General features: G+C 47.8%; 1 protein-coding gene across 3 annotated transcripts in view; it reads right to left on the bottom strand.

Annotated features, from left to right (window-relative positions):
• Positions 1–14,045, bottom strand: part of LOC137655797 (N6-adenosine-methyltransferase non-catalytic subunit-like) — a 91,601-nt gene that overhangs the window by 55,348 nt on the left and 22,208 nt on the right. For all 3 annotated transcript variants that reach the window (XM_068389949.1, XM_068389950.1, XM_068389951.1), the window contains exon 3: positions 5,519–5,686. In XM_068389949.1, coding sequence (XP_068246050.1) covers positions 5,519–5,686 — 168 coding nt within the window. The remainder of the gene's footprint in view (positions 1–5,518; positions 5,687–14,045) is intronic.

Genomic DNA, 14,045 nt, shown 5'->3' with positions numbered 1-14,045 from the left:
CTTTCGATAGTCTGAAGGCAGTCAGACGAAGAGCGTGGAGGCTTGGGTGTACCTTCTTTACGTGCGGCTGACGCAGAAGGTCCACTCTTAGAGGAAGAGTCCTGGGAACGTCTACTAGCCATTGCAGTACCTCGGTGAACCATTCTCTCGCGGGCCAGAGGGGAGCAACCAACGTCAACCTTGTCCTTTCGTGAGAGGCGAACTTCTGCAGTACCTTGTTGACAATCTTGAACGGGGGGGAACGCATAAAGGTCTAGATGGGACCAATCCAGAAGAAAGGCATCTACGTGAACTGCTGCTGGGTCCGGAATCGGTGAGCAATAATTTGGGAGCCTCTTGGTCATCGAGGTAGCGTACAGATCTATGGTGGGCTGACCCCACAGGGCCCATAGTCTGTTGCAAACATTCTTGTGAAGGGTCCATTCTGTAGGGATGATCTGACCCTTCCGGCTGAGGCGGTCTGCCATGACATTCATGTCGCCTTGAATGAACCTCGTTACAAGCGATATCTTTCGATCTCTTGACCAGGTGAGGAGGTCCCTTGCGATCTCGAACAACGTCCTCGAATGAGTCCCTCCTTGTTTGGAGATGTACGCCAAGGCTGTAGTGTTGTCGGAGTTCACCTCCACCACCTTGCCTAGAAGGAGGGACTTGAAGCTTCTCAAGGCCAGATGAACTGCCAGTAGCTCCTTGCAGTTGATGTGTAGTGCTCTTTGATCTGGATTCCACGTGCCCGAGCATTCCCGACCGTCCAGTGTCGCACCCCAGCCCGTGTCCGATGCGTCCGAGAAGAGAAGGTGGTCGGGGGTCTGAACAGCCAGTGGTAGACCTTCCTTGAGAAGAATGCTGTTCTTCCACCAAGTCAGTGCAGACTTCATCTCTTCGGATATAGGAACTGAGACCGCTTCTAGCGTCATGTCCTTTCTCCAGTGAGCAGCTAGGTGAGACTGAAGGGGTCGGAGGTGGAGTCTCCCTAACGCGATGAACTGGTCCAGCGATAAAAGCGTCCCTATTAGACTCATCCACTGTCTGACTGAACATCGGTTCCTTTTCAGCATGCTCTGGATGCATTCTTGGGCTTGACTGATTCTGGGGGCCGACGGAAAAGCCCGAAAAGCTTGACTCTGAATCTCCATACCTAGATAGACTATAGTTTGGGATGGAACGAGTTGGGACTTTTCTATATTGACCAGGAGACCCAATTCCTTGGTCAGATCCATAGTCCATTTGAGATTCTCCAGACAGCGACGACTTGACGCAGCTCTTAAAAGCCAGTCGTCCAAATAGAGGGAGGCTCTGATGTCTGCTAAATGTAGGAATTTGGCAATATTCCTCATCAGTTTGGTAAACACTAGAGGTGCCGTGCTTAGGCCAAAGCACAGGGCTTGGAACTGGTATACGACCTTCCCGAAAACGAACCTTAGAAAAGGTTGGGAATCTGGGTGGATGGGGACGTGAAAGTACGCGTCCTTTAGGTCTAACGAGACCATCCAGTCTTCCTTCCTGACCGATGCTAGCACCGACTTCGTCGTCTCCATGGTGAACGTCTGCTTGGTGACAAAGACATTTAGAGCACTGACGTCTAGCACCGGTCTCCACCCTCCTGTCTTCTTCGCTACTAAGAAGAGACGGTTGTAGAAGCCCGGGGATTGATGGTCCCGGACTATGACTACCGCTCCCTTTTGTAGCAAGAGAGACACCTCTTGCTGTAAAGCTAGCCTCTTGTCCTCCTCTCTGTACCTGGGAGAGAGGTCGATGGGAGTTGTTGCTAGAGGGGGCTTGCGCAAGAATGGAATCCTGTACCCCTCTCTGAGCAACTTCACAGACTGTGCGTCTGCACCCCTGTTCTCCCAGGCATGCCAGTAGTTCTTGAGCCTGGCTCCCACTGCTGTCTGGAGAAGATGGCAGTCAGACTCTGCCTTTTGAGGACTTGGAACCCTTCTTCTTTTTGCCACGTTGACTATCGGCACGGGTACCTCCTCTGCTGGAGGTTCTGCCACGAAAGGGCGGAATGAACCTAGACGCTGGTGTGTCCATCCTAGGTCTAGGCACGGAAGGTAAAGCTGTGACTTTACGTGCGGATGACGCCACCAGGTCATGGGTATCTTTCTGGATCAACGAGGCGGCAATCCCCTTGATCAGCTCTTCAGGAAAGAGACACTTGGATAGCGGAGCAAACATCAGCTCTGACTTCTGACATGGTGTGATCCCCGCCGACAAGAAGGAGCAAAGGTGATCTCGCTTCTTAAGAACTCCCGACACAAACGAAGCCGCAAGCTCGCCAGACCCATCCCGAATGGCTTTGTCCATGCATGACATGATGAGTATGGCAGAGTCCTTATCCGAAGGGGAGGTCTTTCTGCTCAACGCTCCCAAACACCAGTCCAGAAAGTTGAAGATCTCAAACGCTCGGAAAACTCCCTTTAAAAGATGGTCCATATCCGAAAAGGTCCAGCAAATCTTGGAGCGTCTCATAGCCAGTCTGCGGGGAGAGTCTACCAGACTTGAGAAGTCGCCCTGGGCAGAGGCAGGAACTCCCAAGCCGAGATCTTCTCCCGTGGCATACCAGACGCTAGATTTGGAAGCAAGCTTGGTCGGTGGAAAGATGAAGGATGTCTTCCCAAGTTGCTTCTTGGCCTGCAACCACTCTCCCAGTACCCTTAAAGCTCTCTTGGATGAGCGCGCGAGTACGAGCTTCGTAAAGGCAGGAGCTGCTGACTGCATGCCTAAAGCGAACTCAGAGGGAGGTGAGCGTGGGGCTGCAGACACAAACTGGTCCGGATACAACTCCTTAAACAGGGCAAGGACTTTCCTAAAGTCTAAGGAGGGAGGCGTAGTCTTGGGTTCCTCTATGTCGGAGTGTTGATCGTCCAAATGCGCAGCTTCGTCGTCATCGGAAATTCCTTCATCCGAATGCTGAGGAGGAAGCGGCAAAGGAGGAGAAGAAAGCTGAACGGCTGGATCCGGCAGCACGGGTGCATGCGTAGCTGCACTGGATCCAACATCATGCCGCTGCTGGTCAGTCTGAGAGCTGGCAACAACAAAAGCGGAGTGGTGGTGCGTGGTGGGGACTGCCGTGGGTTGCGGAGACTGCCGCATTGCGTCAAAACATGGCAGCTTGACAGCACCTTCCCACTGCTGATGCGGTAGCTCACGCATGTCAACGGAGGGTGCCGCACGTCGGCTAACGTCAACATGCGTCTGGCAGGGTCGACTGCGCATCGGTGGTGGAGCTCTCACAGCCGGAGTGTGGGAGCAGGCAGCCACAGTGTCTGCTGAGCGCACAACCGTGGCAGGTTGTAGGTTAACGGGTGCAGCGTCAACCTTCTCAGCACGATACTCCTGCATGAAGGAAGCTAGCTGAGTCTGCATAGACTGCAGCATAGACCACTTAGGGTCTACAGCGGTTGGTGCGGCAACAGACGGAGTGATTGCCTGCTGCGGAACCACTCTACCTCTCTTGGGAGGTGTGCAGTCTTCGGAAGACTGCGGCGAGTCCGAACTGACCCAGTGGCTACACCTGGGCCGTTGGACTCGCTCGGAAGGGACCTTGCACTTGAGAGGTCGTGAGACCTTGGTCCAGCGTTTCTGACGAGAAACTTCTTCCACAGACGAGGAATGAATGGGCTCACTCGTCTGTTTGTGGGTGGGACGATCTCTGCAAGATACGTCCGCAACCACTGAGGGTACATCTGTACGCTGATCAAGGCCTGTCGAACCCTTTGGTCCTTCGACATTGCTTCTCCCCTGGGCTTGGGAGCTTGCAAGAGGTCCCGGACTGGGAGGACGACTGGCACGAACAGATGCACCCTCATGCGTAACACTGACACTTTTCACAGCACTTGCACTCACTACACTTTCCACTGCACTTTTCGCTTTCAACTCTTTTACGTCGGCCAAGAGTTGGTTGCGGTCATTCGCTAATGACTCAACTCTGTCACCAAGAGCTTGAATGGCACGCATCATGTCCGCCATCGAGGGTTGCTGAGAGCTAGTAGAAGGGTCGGGTGTCACCACTACAGGGGAAGGAATAGGTTGTGGGGCATGGGGAGAGGAAAAATCAAAAGAGCGAGACGAACTCCTCCTGATCCTATCCTTCTCTAGCCTACGTGCATTCTTAAGGAATTCCTGAAAATCGAATTCCGAAAGCCCAGCGCATTCCTCACATCGATCTTCCAATTGACAGGATTTACCCCTACAATTGGAACAAACGGTGTGAGGATCTATAGAGGCCTTCGGAAGACGCCTAGAACAGTCCCTAGCGCTACACTGCCTGTACTTGGGGACTTGAGTAGGGTCAGACATCTTGAATTAGTCAAAGGGGGAAATCCAAAATCTATCCAAGTCGTCAACAAATAATCCAAAATCTAATCAATAAAGCTAGATAAGGTATTGATAATAACTCCTGTACAGCGAAAGCTAATATCTAGAGAGAATACATCACCAAATAGCGTAAAAATCAACTCCAGAAACAACAGCGTATCAAGTAGGTCTTGCCGGTGGCACGACAGAGAGAAAATTGGTTTTTTGTTGACAAGAAGTACTGGAGTACCTACTCGACAGATGGCGCTGTTGATGTACACCCCCACCTGTATAGCGATCGCTGGCGTATCCCGCCCGTAGGTTTTTTTCTGTCGGGCAGCAGAGCTGCAGCTACATGATCACCGGGTAAGATTAATATTGGAAAAAAAGTGTTCGTTATCAATTTTTTAGTATTACATAACCGACAAAACCATCCATATCATTACTATTTTAAGCTAAGCTATAACCTTAGTTCGAAAAGCAGGATCATATAAGCCCAAGGGCTTCAACAAAGAAAAATAGCCCTGTGAGGAAAGGAAACAAGGAAATAAAAAACTATAAGAGAAGTAATAAACAATTAAAATAAAATATTTTGAGAACAGTAACAACATTAAATTAAATCTTGCATATATAAACTATAAAAACTTAAAAAAAAAAAAAAAAATCAAGAAGAGAAATAAGATCGAATACCTTTGACCTTTGTGCAATTTTTCCCCCAAATAAGTTCAACTTGAAACAAGCTTACTTTTAAATGCAGGATAAAAAATTAAACAGCTGAAGGAGATTATTCTAATAGCTGATCTATAGCTAAGTAAAATTACCATGTTAAACCATGTAGGCTAACTTAAAGATTGGTTCTTTAAATGACAGAGGATGTCAATCATAGTTTTCTTGCTTGAGGGTATACTCGGGCATACAATTCTATCCAATATCTCTTCCTCTTGTTTTGTAAAATTTTATAGTTTATATAGGAAATATTTATCTTAATGTTGTTAGTTCTTAAAATATTTTATTTTTCCTGGTTTCCTTTCCTCACTCGGCTATTTTCCCTGTTGGGGCCCCTGGGCTTATAGCATCCCGCTTTTCCAACTAGAGTTGTAGCTTAGCAAGTAATAATAATAATAATAATAATAATAATAATAATAATAATAATAATAGTATGCCATCTTTAACACGAATGTTTCTTGCATTTACAGTGAACATGATAATGACTTGCCTTCAAGAAAGTGGAAGAATCAGTGTAGATCATATTAGCGGCTTCATCGCCTTCAAGCTCTTCTTGTTGTCTGGATCTACGAAGCCTTTTGATTCGATCAATATCATCATAGTGTTTGTCGGTGTTTCCGAGGGCTTGACCCAACTTATCAGCACTTGAGACGCCCAACTGAAATTTAATAATCAGCTGAAAAAAGTTCTCTGAGAATGAAAGCCTGTGAACAAACAAAGTTTCTTAGGAAAATTTTGAGGAATATGTGAATAATAAATCATAGTTAAGATAAGCTCTTATTGTACAACAAATCATTGAAAACAAATTAAAGCATGATAGTATACATACATATATATACCAAGGCACTTCCACCAATTTTGGAGGTAGCCGACATCAAACAAATAAAAAACAGAAAAGGGGACCTCTCCTCTCTACGTTCCTCCCAGCCTGACAAGGGACTCAACTGAGTTTGGCTGGTACTGCTATGGTGCCACAGCCCACCCTCCCCCGTTATCCACCACAGATGAAGCTTCATAATGCTGAATCCCCTACTGCTGCTACCTCCGCGATCATCCAAGGCACCGGAGGAAGCAGCAGTGCCTACCGGAACTGCGTCACAAATCCTTCTCTCACACACCCTTCCAAATTCTGTCACTAATCGGCTAAGCTTCTCTTCCGGGTCTGCAACCAGTACAGTATCATCCGCAAACAACAACTGATTTACCTCCCATTCATGGTCATTCTTGTCTACCAATTTTAATCCTCGTCCAAGCACTAAAGCATTCACTTCTCTCACCACTCCATTAACATACAAGTTAAACAACCACGGCGGCATCACACATCCCTGTCTCAGCCCCACTCTCACTGGAAACCAATTGCTCACTTCATTTCCTATCCTAACACATGCTTTACGGATAGGAAATGATAATATAATAACTTAAAATGAGTGAGCTTCAAATTTCCCAGAGAAGGAATAAGGAAAACATTTGAAAGGCAATGATACTGTACTAGATTAACATTTAGATAAGCAAAAAGGCTGTTTAATAGTACTGTACAGTTATGAAACACACTCAAATATCAAGGACAAAATTCACTTGATCAATTGTGGCATGTGGATAGAAATTCTGTCATGCAATGTAATGTATACACTTTCTTTATAGTGCTGTTTAATAAACATATCAGCCCTTTACCCTTATTTCTATTCATATTTACAAATCTAATACTTTTCTACGGTTTTATTACCACCTTAGCATGAGAGGGAAAACTAGGAGCTGAACCATCCTACTTAGGGAAACTTGATCAGCAATCAGAAGACACGCGAGACATTGCTTATACAGATATTTGTATTTCATCTACTCCATTATTTTGTCTGCTGGATAGTAGGCAATGGACCAACTAAAGGACTAGGAGGAATTCCCTGTACAAATTGTAAAGCACAGTAATGAACATATAAAATAAATTCTAAAATTAATTTATTTTCCCTAGTTATACAAACCTGAAATCTTTAAAATGATATTTTGATTATAAAATAAATTTTTGAATATACTTACCCGGTGAATATATAATAGCTGACGTCTCGGACGGCTCGACAGAAACACAAAAACTCGCGAGCGATCGCCATGAAGGTTGCGGGTGGGCCCACCAGCGCCGACTATCGGCCAGATACTGCATATACATGTAAACAGCCTCAGTTCTTCTCATTCCGCTGGGTCTCTATCGGGGAGGAAGGGAGGGCCTATAATTTATATATTCACCGGGTAAGTATATTCAAAAATTTATTTTATAATCAAAATATCATTTTTAAATATTAAACTTAGCCGGTGAATATATAATAGCTGATTCACACCCATGGTGGTGGGTAGAGACCAGTATTACTACAATTACGGCGTATATGCTTAGAGTTTTTGACAGTTATATCATAACAAAACCCAAATAAATATAGGTACCTGGTAAGGAAGCTGACTCTGACGATTACTCTGCCTTGTTAGTCCGCTTTCCTCACGAAGCCCAGCCATCCTCTCAGGATGCTGAAAGACTCCCAGGAGCTGAAGTATCCAGGGCGACAACCCATACAACAGGACCTCATCAAAACCCTTAATCTGGGCGCTCTCAAGAAATGACATTTGACCACCCGCCAAATCAAACAGGATGCGAAAGGCTTCTTAGCCTTCCGTACAACCCAAAACAAGATTAAAAACATTTCAAGAGACAGATTAAAAGGATATTGGAATTAAGGGAATGTAGTGGTAGAACCCTCACCCACTACTGCACTCGCTGCAATGAATGGACCCAGTGTGTAGCAGTCCTCATAAAGAGTCTGGACATCTTTTAAGTAAAATGACGCGAATACCAACTTGCTTCTCCAAAAGGTCGCGTCCATAATACTTCGCAGAGATCTGTTTTGCTTAAAGGCCACGGAAGTTGCTATAGCTATTACTTCGTGCGTCTTAACCTTAAGCAAGCAACGGTCTTTTTCACTCAAGTGAGAATGAGCCTCTCGGATTAAAAATCTAATAAAATACGATGAAGCATTCTTTGACATAGGCAATGATGGTTTCTTAACTGAGCACCACAAGGCCTCAGATCCACCTCGTAAGGATTTGGTACGAGCTGAATAAAACTTAAGAGCTCTAACTGGACACAGTACTCTTTCAAGCTCGTTGCCTACGATCTCTGACAGGCAAGGTATATCAAATGACTTAGGCCAAGGACGAGAAGGCAGTTCATTTTTGGCCAAGAAACCAAGCTGAAGTGAACATGTGGCTTTATCTGTGGAAAAGCCGATGTTCCTACTGAAGGCATGGATCTCACTGACCCTTTTAGCCGAAGCCAAGCACACTAAGAAAAGCGTCTTGAGGGTGAGATCCTTCAGGGAGGCTGAATGTAATGGCTCAAACCTGTCGGACATTAGGAACCTTAGGACCACGTCTAAGTTCCATCCAGGAGTTGCCATACGACGCTCCTTAGAGGTCTCGAAAGACTTAAGGAGATCTTGGAGATCTTTATTATTGGAAAGATCTAAGCCTCTATGTCTGAATACAGACGCCAACATGCTCCTGTAGCCCTTAATAGTGGGCGCTGAGAGGGAGCGAACATTTCTCAGATGTAGGAGAAAGTCTGCGATTTGGGCTACAGAGGTACTGGAAGAGGAAATAGATGCTGACTTGCACCAGTCTCGAAAGACTTCCCACTTCGACTGGTATACTCTGATGGTAGAAGCTCTCCTAGCTCTCGCAATCGCTCTGGCTGCCTCCTTCGAAAAGCCTCGAGCTCTTGAGAGTCTTTCGATAGTCTGAAGGCAGTCAGACGAAGCGCGGGGAGGCTTTGATGAAGATCCCTTACGTGGGGCTGCCGTAAGAGATCCATCCTTAGAGGAAGACTCCTTGGAACGTCTACCAGCCATTGAAGTACCTCTGTGAACCACTCTCTCGCGGGCCAGAGGGGAGCAACCAACGTCAACCTTGTCCCTTCGTGAGAGGCGAACTTCTGCAGTACCTTGTTGACGATCTTGAACAGTGGGAATGCGTACGCGTCCAGGTGAGACCAGTCCAGTAGAAAAGCATCTATGTGGGTCGCCTCTGGATCTGGGACTGGCGAGCAATAGGTCGGGAGCCTTTTGGTCAACGAGGTGGCAAAGAGGTCTATGGAGGGTTGACCCCAAGTCACCCAAAGACTCTTGCACACGTCCTTGTGGAGGGTCCATTCCGTGGGGATCACCTGACCTCTCCGACTGAGACAGTCTGCCAAGACGTTCAAGTCCCCCTGGATGAATCTTGTCAACAGGGAGATGCCTCGATTTTTTGACCAGATGAGGAGGTCCCTTGCGATGACGAACAGTGTGTGGGAGTGAGTGCCTCCTTGCTTGGAGATGTACGCCAATGCTGTGGTGTTGTCTGAATTGACCTCTACCACTTTGTTTCGAAGAATGCTCTCGAAACTCATCAAGGCCAAGTGAACCGCTAATAGCTCCTTGCCGTTGATGTGCATGCTCTTCTGAACCGACGTCCAAAGACCCGAACATTCCCGACCGTCCAGAGTCGCTCCCCAACCCAAATCCGACGCGTCTGAGAACAACACGTGGTTTGGGTTCTTGACTGCCAGGGACAGACCCTCTCTCAGACTTATGTTGCTGTCCCACCAGTTCAGGCATGCTTTTACTGGCTCAGAGACTGGGATTGACACAGCTTCTAAAGTCTTGCTCTTGTTCCAGTGTGAGTCTAGATGGAACTGGAGAGGGCGAAGGTGAAGTCTCCCTAGCGAGACGAACTGCTCCAGGGATGACAGAGTCCCTACGAGGCTCATCCAACTGCTTACTGAACAACGGTCTTTTTTCAGCATGAGTCGGACTTTGAGCAGGGCTTGCTCTATTCGGGGGGCAGACGGAAAAGCCCGAAAAACTAGACTGCGAATCTCCATCCCTAAATAGAGAATCGTCTGGGATGGAATCAGTTGAGACTTTTCTAAGTTTACCAACAGTCCCAACTCCTTTGCCAGACCCAACGTCCAGTGAAGGTCCTGCAGACAGCGATGACGGGACGATGCTCTGAGAAGCCAGTCGTCCAAGTACAGGGAGGCTCGAATTCCCGATAAATGAAGGAATTTTGCCACATTCCTCATGAGCCTCGTAAACACAAGAGGAGCAGGGCTGAGGCCGAAGCACAGTGCTCGAAACTGGTACACCACATTCCTGTAAACAAACCTCAGATACGGTTGAGAATCCGGGTGTATAGGAATGTGGAAGTACGCGTCCTGCAGGTCGAGAGAGACCATCCAGTCTCCCTCTCTGACCGCTGCTAGGACGGACTTCGTGGTCTCCATCGTAAATTTTGTTTTCGTAACAAAAACGTTGAGCGCACTGACGTCCAGCACTGGCCTCCAACCTCCCGTATGCTTTGGGACTTGGAAGAGACGGTTGTAAAATCCCGGTGAATGAAAGTCCGAGACTTTCACCACCGCTCCCTTCTCTAACAACAGAGACACCTGGTGATGTAGAGCTTGTCTCCTTGACTCCTCTCGATACCTGGGAGAGAGGTCTAGAGGAACTGTTACTATAGGAGGTCTGCGTACAAAAGGTATTTTGTACCCCTCCTTGAGCAACAACACAGACTCTTGGTCTGCACCCCTCTTCTCCCAGGCCTGCCAGAAGTTGTTCAGTCTGGCCCCTACCGCTGTCTGAGGACGTGGGCAGTCAGACTCTGCCACGGGAGGACTTGGATCCTCTCCTCTTGCCTCTCTTTCCGTCGGCACGAGCGCCTCCCCTGCTGGGAGCTCTGCCACGAAAGGGCGGGATAAACCTAGACGCAGGAGTATCGATTATGGGTCTCACAACAAAGGATGAAGAAGGAGCTCCCTTGCGAGCAGAAGTAGCCATCAGGTCATGTGTATCCTTCTGTACAAGCGAAGCAGCAATGTCCTTGATCAGCTGTTGAGGAAACAAGGCAGCCGATAAGGGAGCAAAGAGAAGTTCCGATCTTTGACAGGGAGTAACTCCTGCTGAAAGGAAAGAGCAAAGGGTTTCCCTCTTCTTCAGGACTCCAGACGTAAAGGTGGAGGCGAGCTCATTGGAGCCATCGCGGATGGCTTTGTCCATACAAGACATAATAAGCAAGGAAACATCCTGGTCGGCAGACGAGATCTTCCTGCTTAATGCTCCTAGAGACCAATCTAAAAAGTTAAAAACTTCGAAGGCCCTGTAAACCCCTTTAAGGAGATGGTCAAGGTCCGAGGAGGACCAACAAATTTTAGAGCGTCTCATGGCCAGGCGACGGGGAGAGTCTACGAGGCTTGAGAAGTCACCATGGGCAGAGGCAGGGACTCCCAAGCCGAGAACTTCTCCCGTGTCATACCAGACGCTCGCTCTAGAAGCTAGTTTAAAAGGAGGGAAGGCAAAGGCCGTCTTCCCCAAACTCCTCCTGGTAACCAACCAGTCGCCTAGTAGACGTAAAGCCCTCTTAGAAGAGCGAGAGAGCACTAGCTTAGTAAAAGAAGGCTTGGCAGCAGCTAAGCCTAGCGCAAACTCAGACGGAGGCGAACGAGGAGCAGCAGTAACAAAATGGTCTGGGAAAAGATCCTTAAAAATCATCATGATTTTCTTAAAATCCATAGAAGGTTGCGCAGCCTTTGGCTCTTCCACGTCTGATAAAACATCCAAAGGATTATCAGTAGGCGGAGGATCAGCAACATCCTCATCTGAAGGAACCTCGTCCGACAATTGATGAGCCTCAAGCAAGGGAGAGACCTGCCGTGGTGGCAATGCTTGACAAGCAAAGTCCACACGCAAAGGAGCATCAGTAGTAGTCAAGGAAGCTACCTCATGTAACTGCTTAAAGGACTGACCAGCAACAACAACAGGAGTTGATGGACGCTCGACGTCAAGTCGAGACTGCCTTGACTGCCTAGATTGAGCAGTTAAAACAACCCTTGACTGCGGAGCTTGACGCTCAACGTCAAAACAAGGCAACTGAGCTGGTTGGCGAACGTCCTGAACGTCAACACGAGCATGCGGCAGCGGCTGAACGTCAACACGAGACTGCGGCAGCGGCTGAAAGTCAACACGGGACTGCATCGAGTGAGGCTCCAAGTCACGTGACTGACGTGACAAACTACCGACATCACGTTTCGTAACGTCAACAGGACGAGTAAAGGCTCGTTTGGGCGGCTGATGGCCAGGATCTCGATCAGCGTAACGGCGAGGATCATCGTGAACTTGCTCAACGGTATACTCCTCCATAAGGGAGGCAAGCTTATTCTGCATATCCTGCAGGACAACCCATTTAGGATCAATGGGAGTCGGTACGGGCCGAGACGATGGTAACATCTGTGACGGCAAAACATTGCCTTTACTGAGACTCTCGGAGCCCGTGTTACGCTTTCGTTTGAGCGGCGAGCAGTCTTCCGATGACTGCACAGGGTCAGAGCTGTCCCAATGGCTACAGCCAGGACGCTGGACCTGTCCTGAAGGGACTGACTTCCGCTTTAAGGGTCTAGAAACTTCGCTCCAAGGTTTCTTTCGCGAGAAGCCTTCGGATGACGAGGAGAAAACAGCCTTGCTCGTCTTATGGTAGGGGCGGTCTTGACGAGACACGCCCGATACCATAGAGGGAACGTCTGTTCGTTGGTTAAAGCCTCTCGTCCCCATAAGTCCTACGACATTACTTCTCCCTGGTGCATGGGAGCCTGAAAGAGGTCTCGGACTAGGAGAACGACAAGCACGAACAGACGAACCCTCGGTCGCAACACTAAAAACACTTTGCGCACTAATCACTTTATCCCCACGATTTTCTAATGTGGCACTCTGACACTTTAACACATTCACATTCGCCATGAGTTGATTACAGTCCGATGCTAAAGACTCAACTCTCTCGCCCAAAGCTTGAATGGCAAGCAACATATCCCGCATGGATGGTTCATGAGTGCTAGTAGAGGGTTCAGGAACAACTACTACAGGGGAAGGATTAGGTTCAGGGGCATGGGAGGAGGAAAAATCCAATGACCTAGAGGAGCTTCTCCTCACCCTATCTCTCTCAAGCTTACGAGAATACTTATCAAACTCTAGCCAGTCGAATTCCGAAAGTACCACGCACTCATCACACCGATCTCCTAATTGGCAGGTTTTACCCCGGCAATTAGAACACACGGTATGTGGGTCGAGAGAGGCCTTTGGAAGACGTTTGTTACAATCCCTAGCATTACATTTACGAAATTTAGGAATCGGAGAAGGGTCAGCCATTTTGAAAAGTCAAAGAAAATCCAAAAACAATCCAAAGTCATCAACAATAAACGCTATCCAAAAAAGGGTTCAAGAGTTTTAATTGAAGAGAAAAACACCTGCACTGCGAAAGCTCAAAACCAAAAAGAAGTACTTCACCAAGAATGACAAAAAAACTCCAGGTCAACAGCGAGTAACGGAATCAACTTGTCGACAAGACCGACAGAGAAGAACTGAGGCTGTTTACATGTATATGCGGTATCTGGCCGATAGTCGGCGCTGGTGGGCACACCCGCAACCTTCATGGCGATCGCTCGCGAGTTTTTGTGTTTCTGTCGAGCCGTCCGAGACGTCAGCTATTATATATTCACCGGCTAAGTTTAATATTTAAAAGTAGGGATATGTTTCTGGTGGCGCTGTAACTGCCATTGAACGTTAATAAGGTACAGTACAGGTTTAAAGGCTGCTCATGAATAGGAGGGGCAAAGGACAGTGACAATGCCCTATCGAGCACGACAATGTCCTAGAGACTGAACCATATATACATATGATCAGTGACCAAGCCCTCCCTCCACCTAAGCTATGACCAAGGAAGGCCTAGCAATGGCTGCTGATGACTCAGCAGATAGATCTAAAGGCTTCCCAAAAATCTCCATCATTAGCTCACAAGGATGGTGAGGTTGCAGAAACCAAAGAAACTAACGAATTTCAGCAGGACTCGAACCCGAGTCTGGCGTTCACCAGTCAGGGACGTTACCACATCGGCCACCACGACCGTTGTTGGTTAATGAGAGACTGCTAGTCCCTCCCATCAGCCCGAGGGTCATG

The sequence above is a fragment of the Palaemon carinicauda genome, chromosome 16, assembly GCF_036898095.1.
Source record: "Palaemon carinicauda isolate YSFRI2023 chromosome 16, ASM3689809v2, whole genome shotgun sequence".
Lineage (NCBI taxonomy): Eukaryota > Metazoa > Arthropoda > Malacostraca > Decapoda > Palaemonidae > Palaemon > Palaemon carinicauda.
The sequence above is the reverse complement of the archived record's forward strand: the minus strand, read 5'-3'. Positions and strand labels throughout refer to the sequence as shown.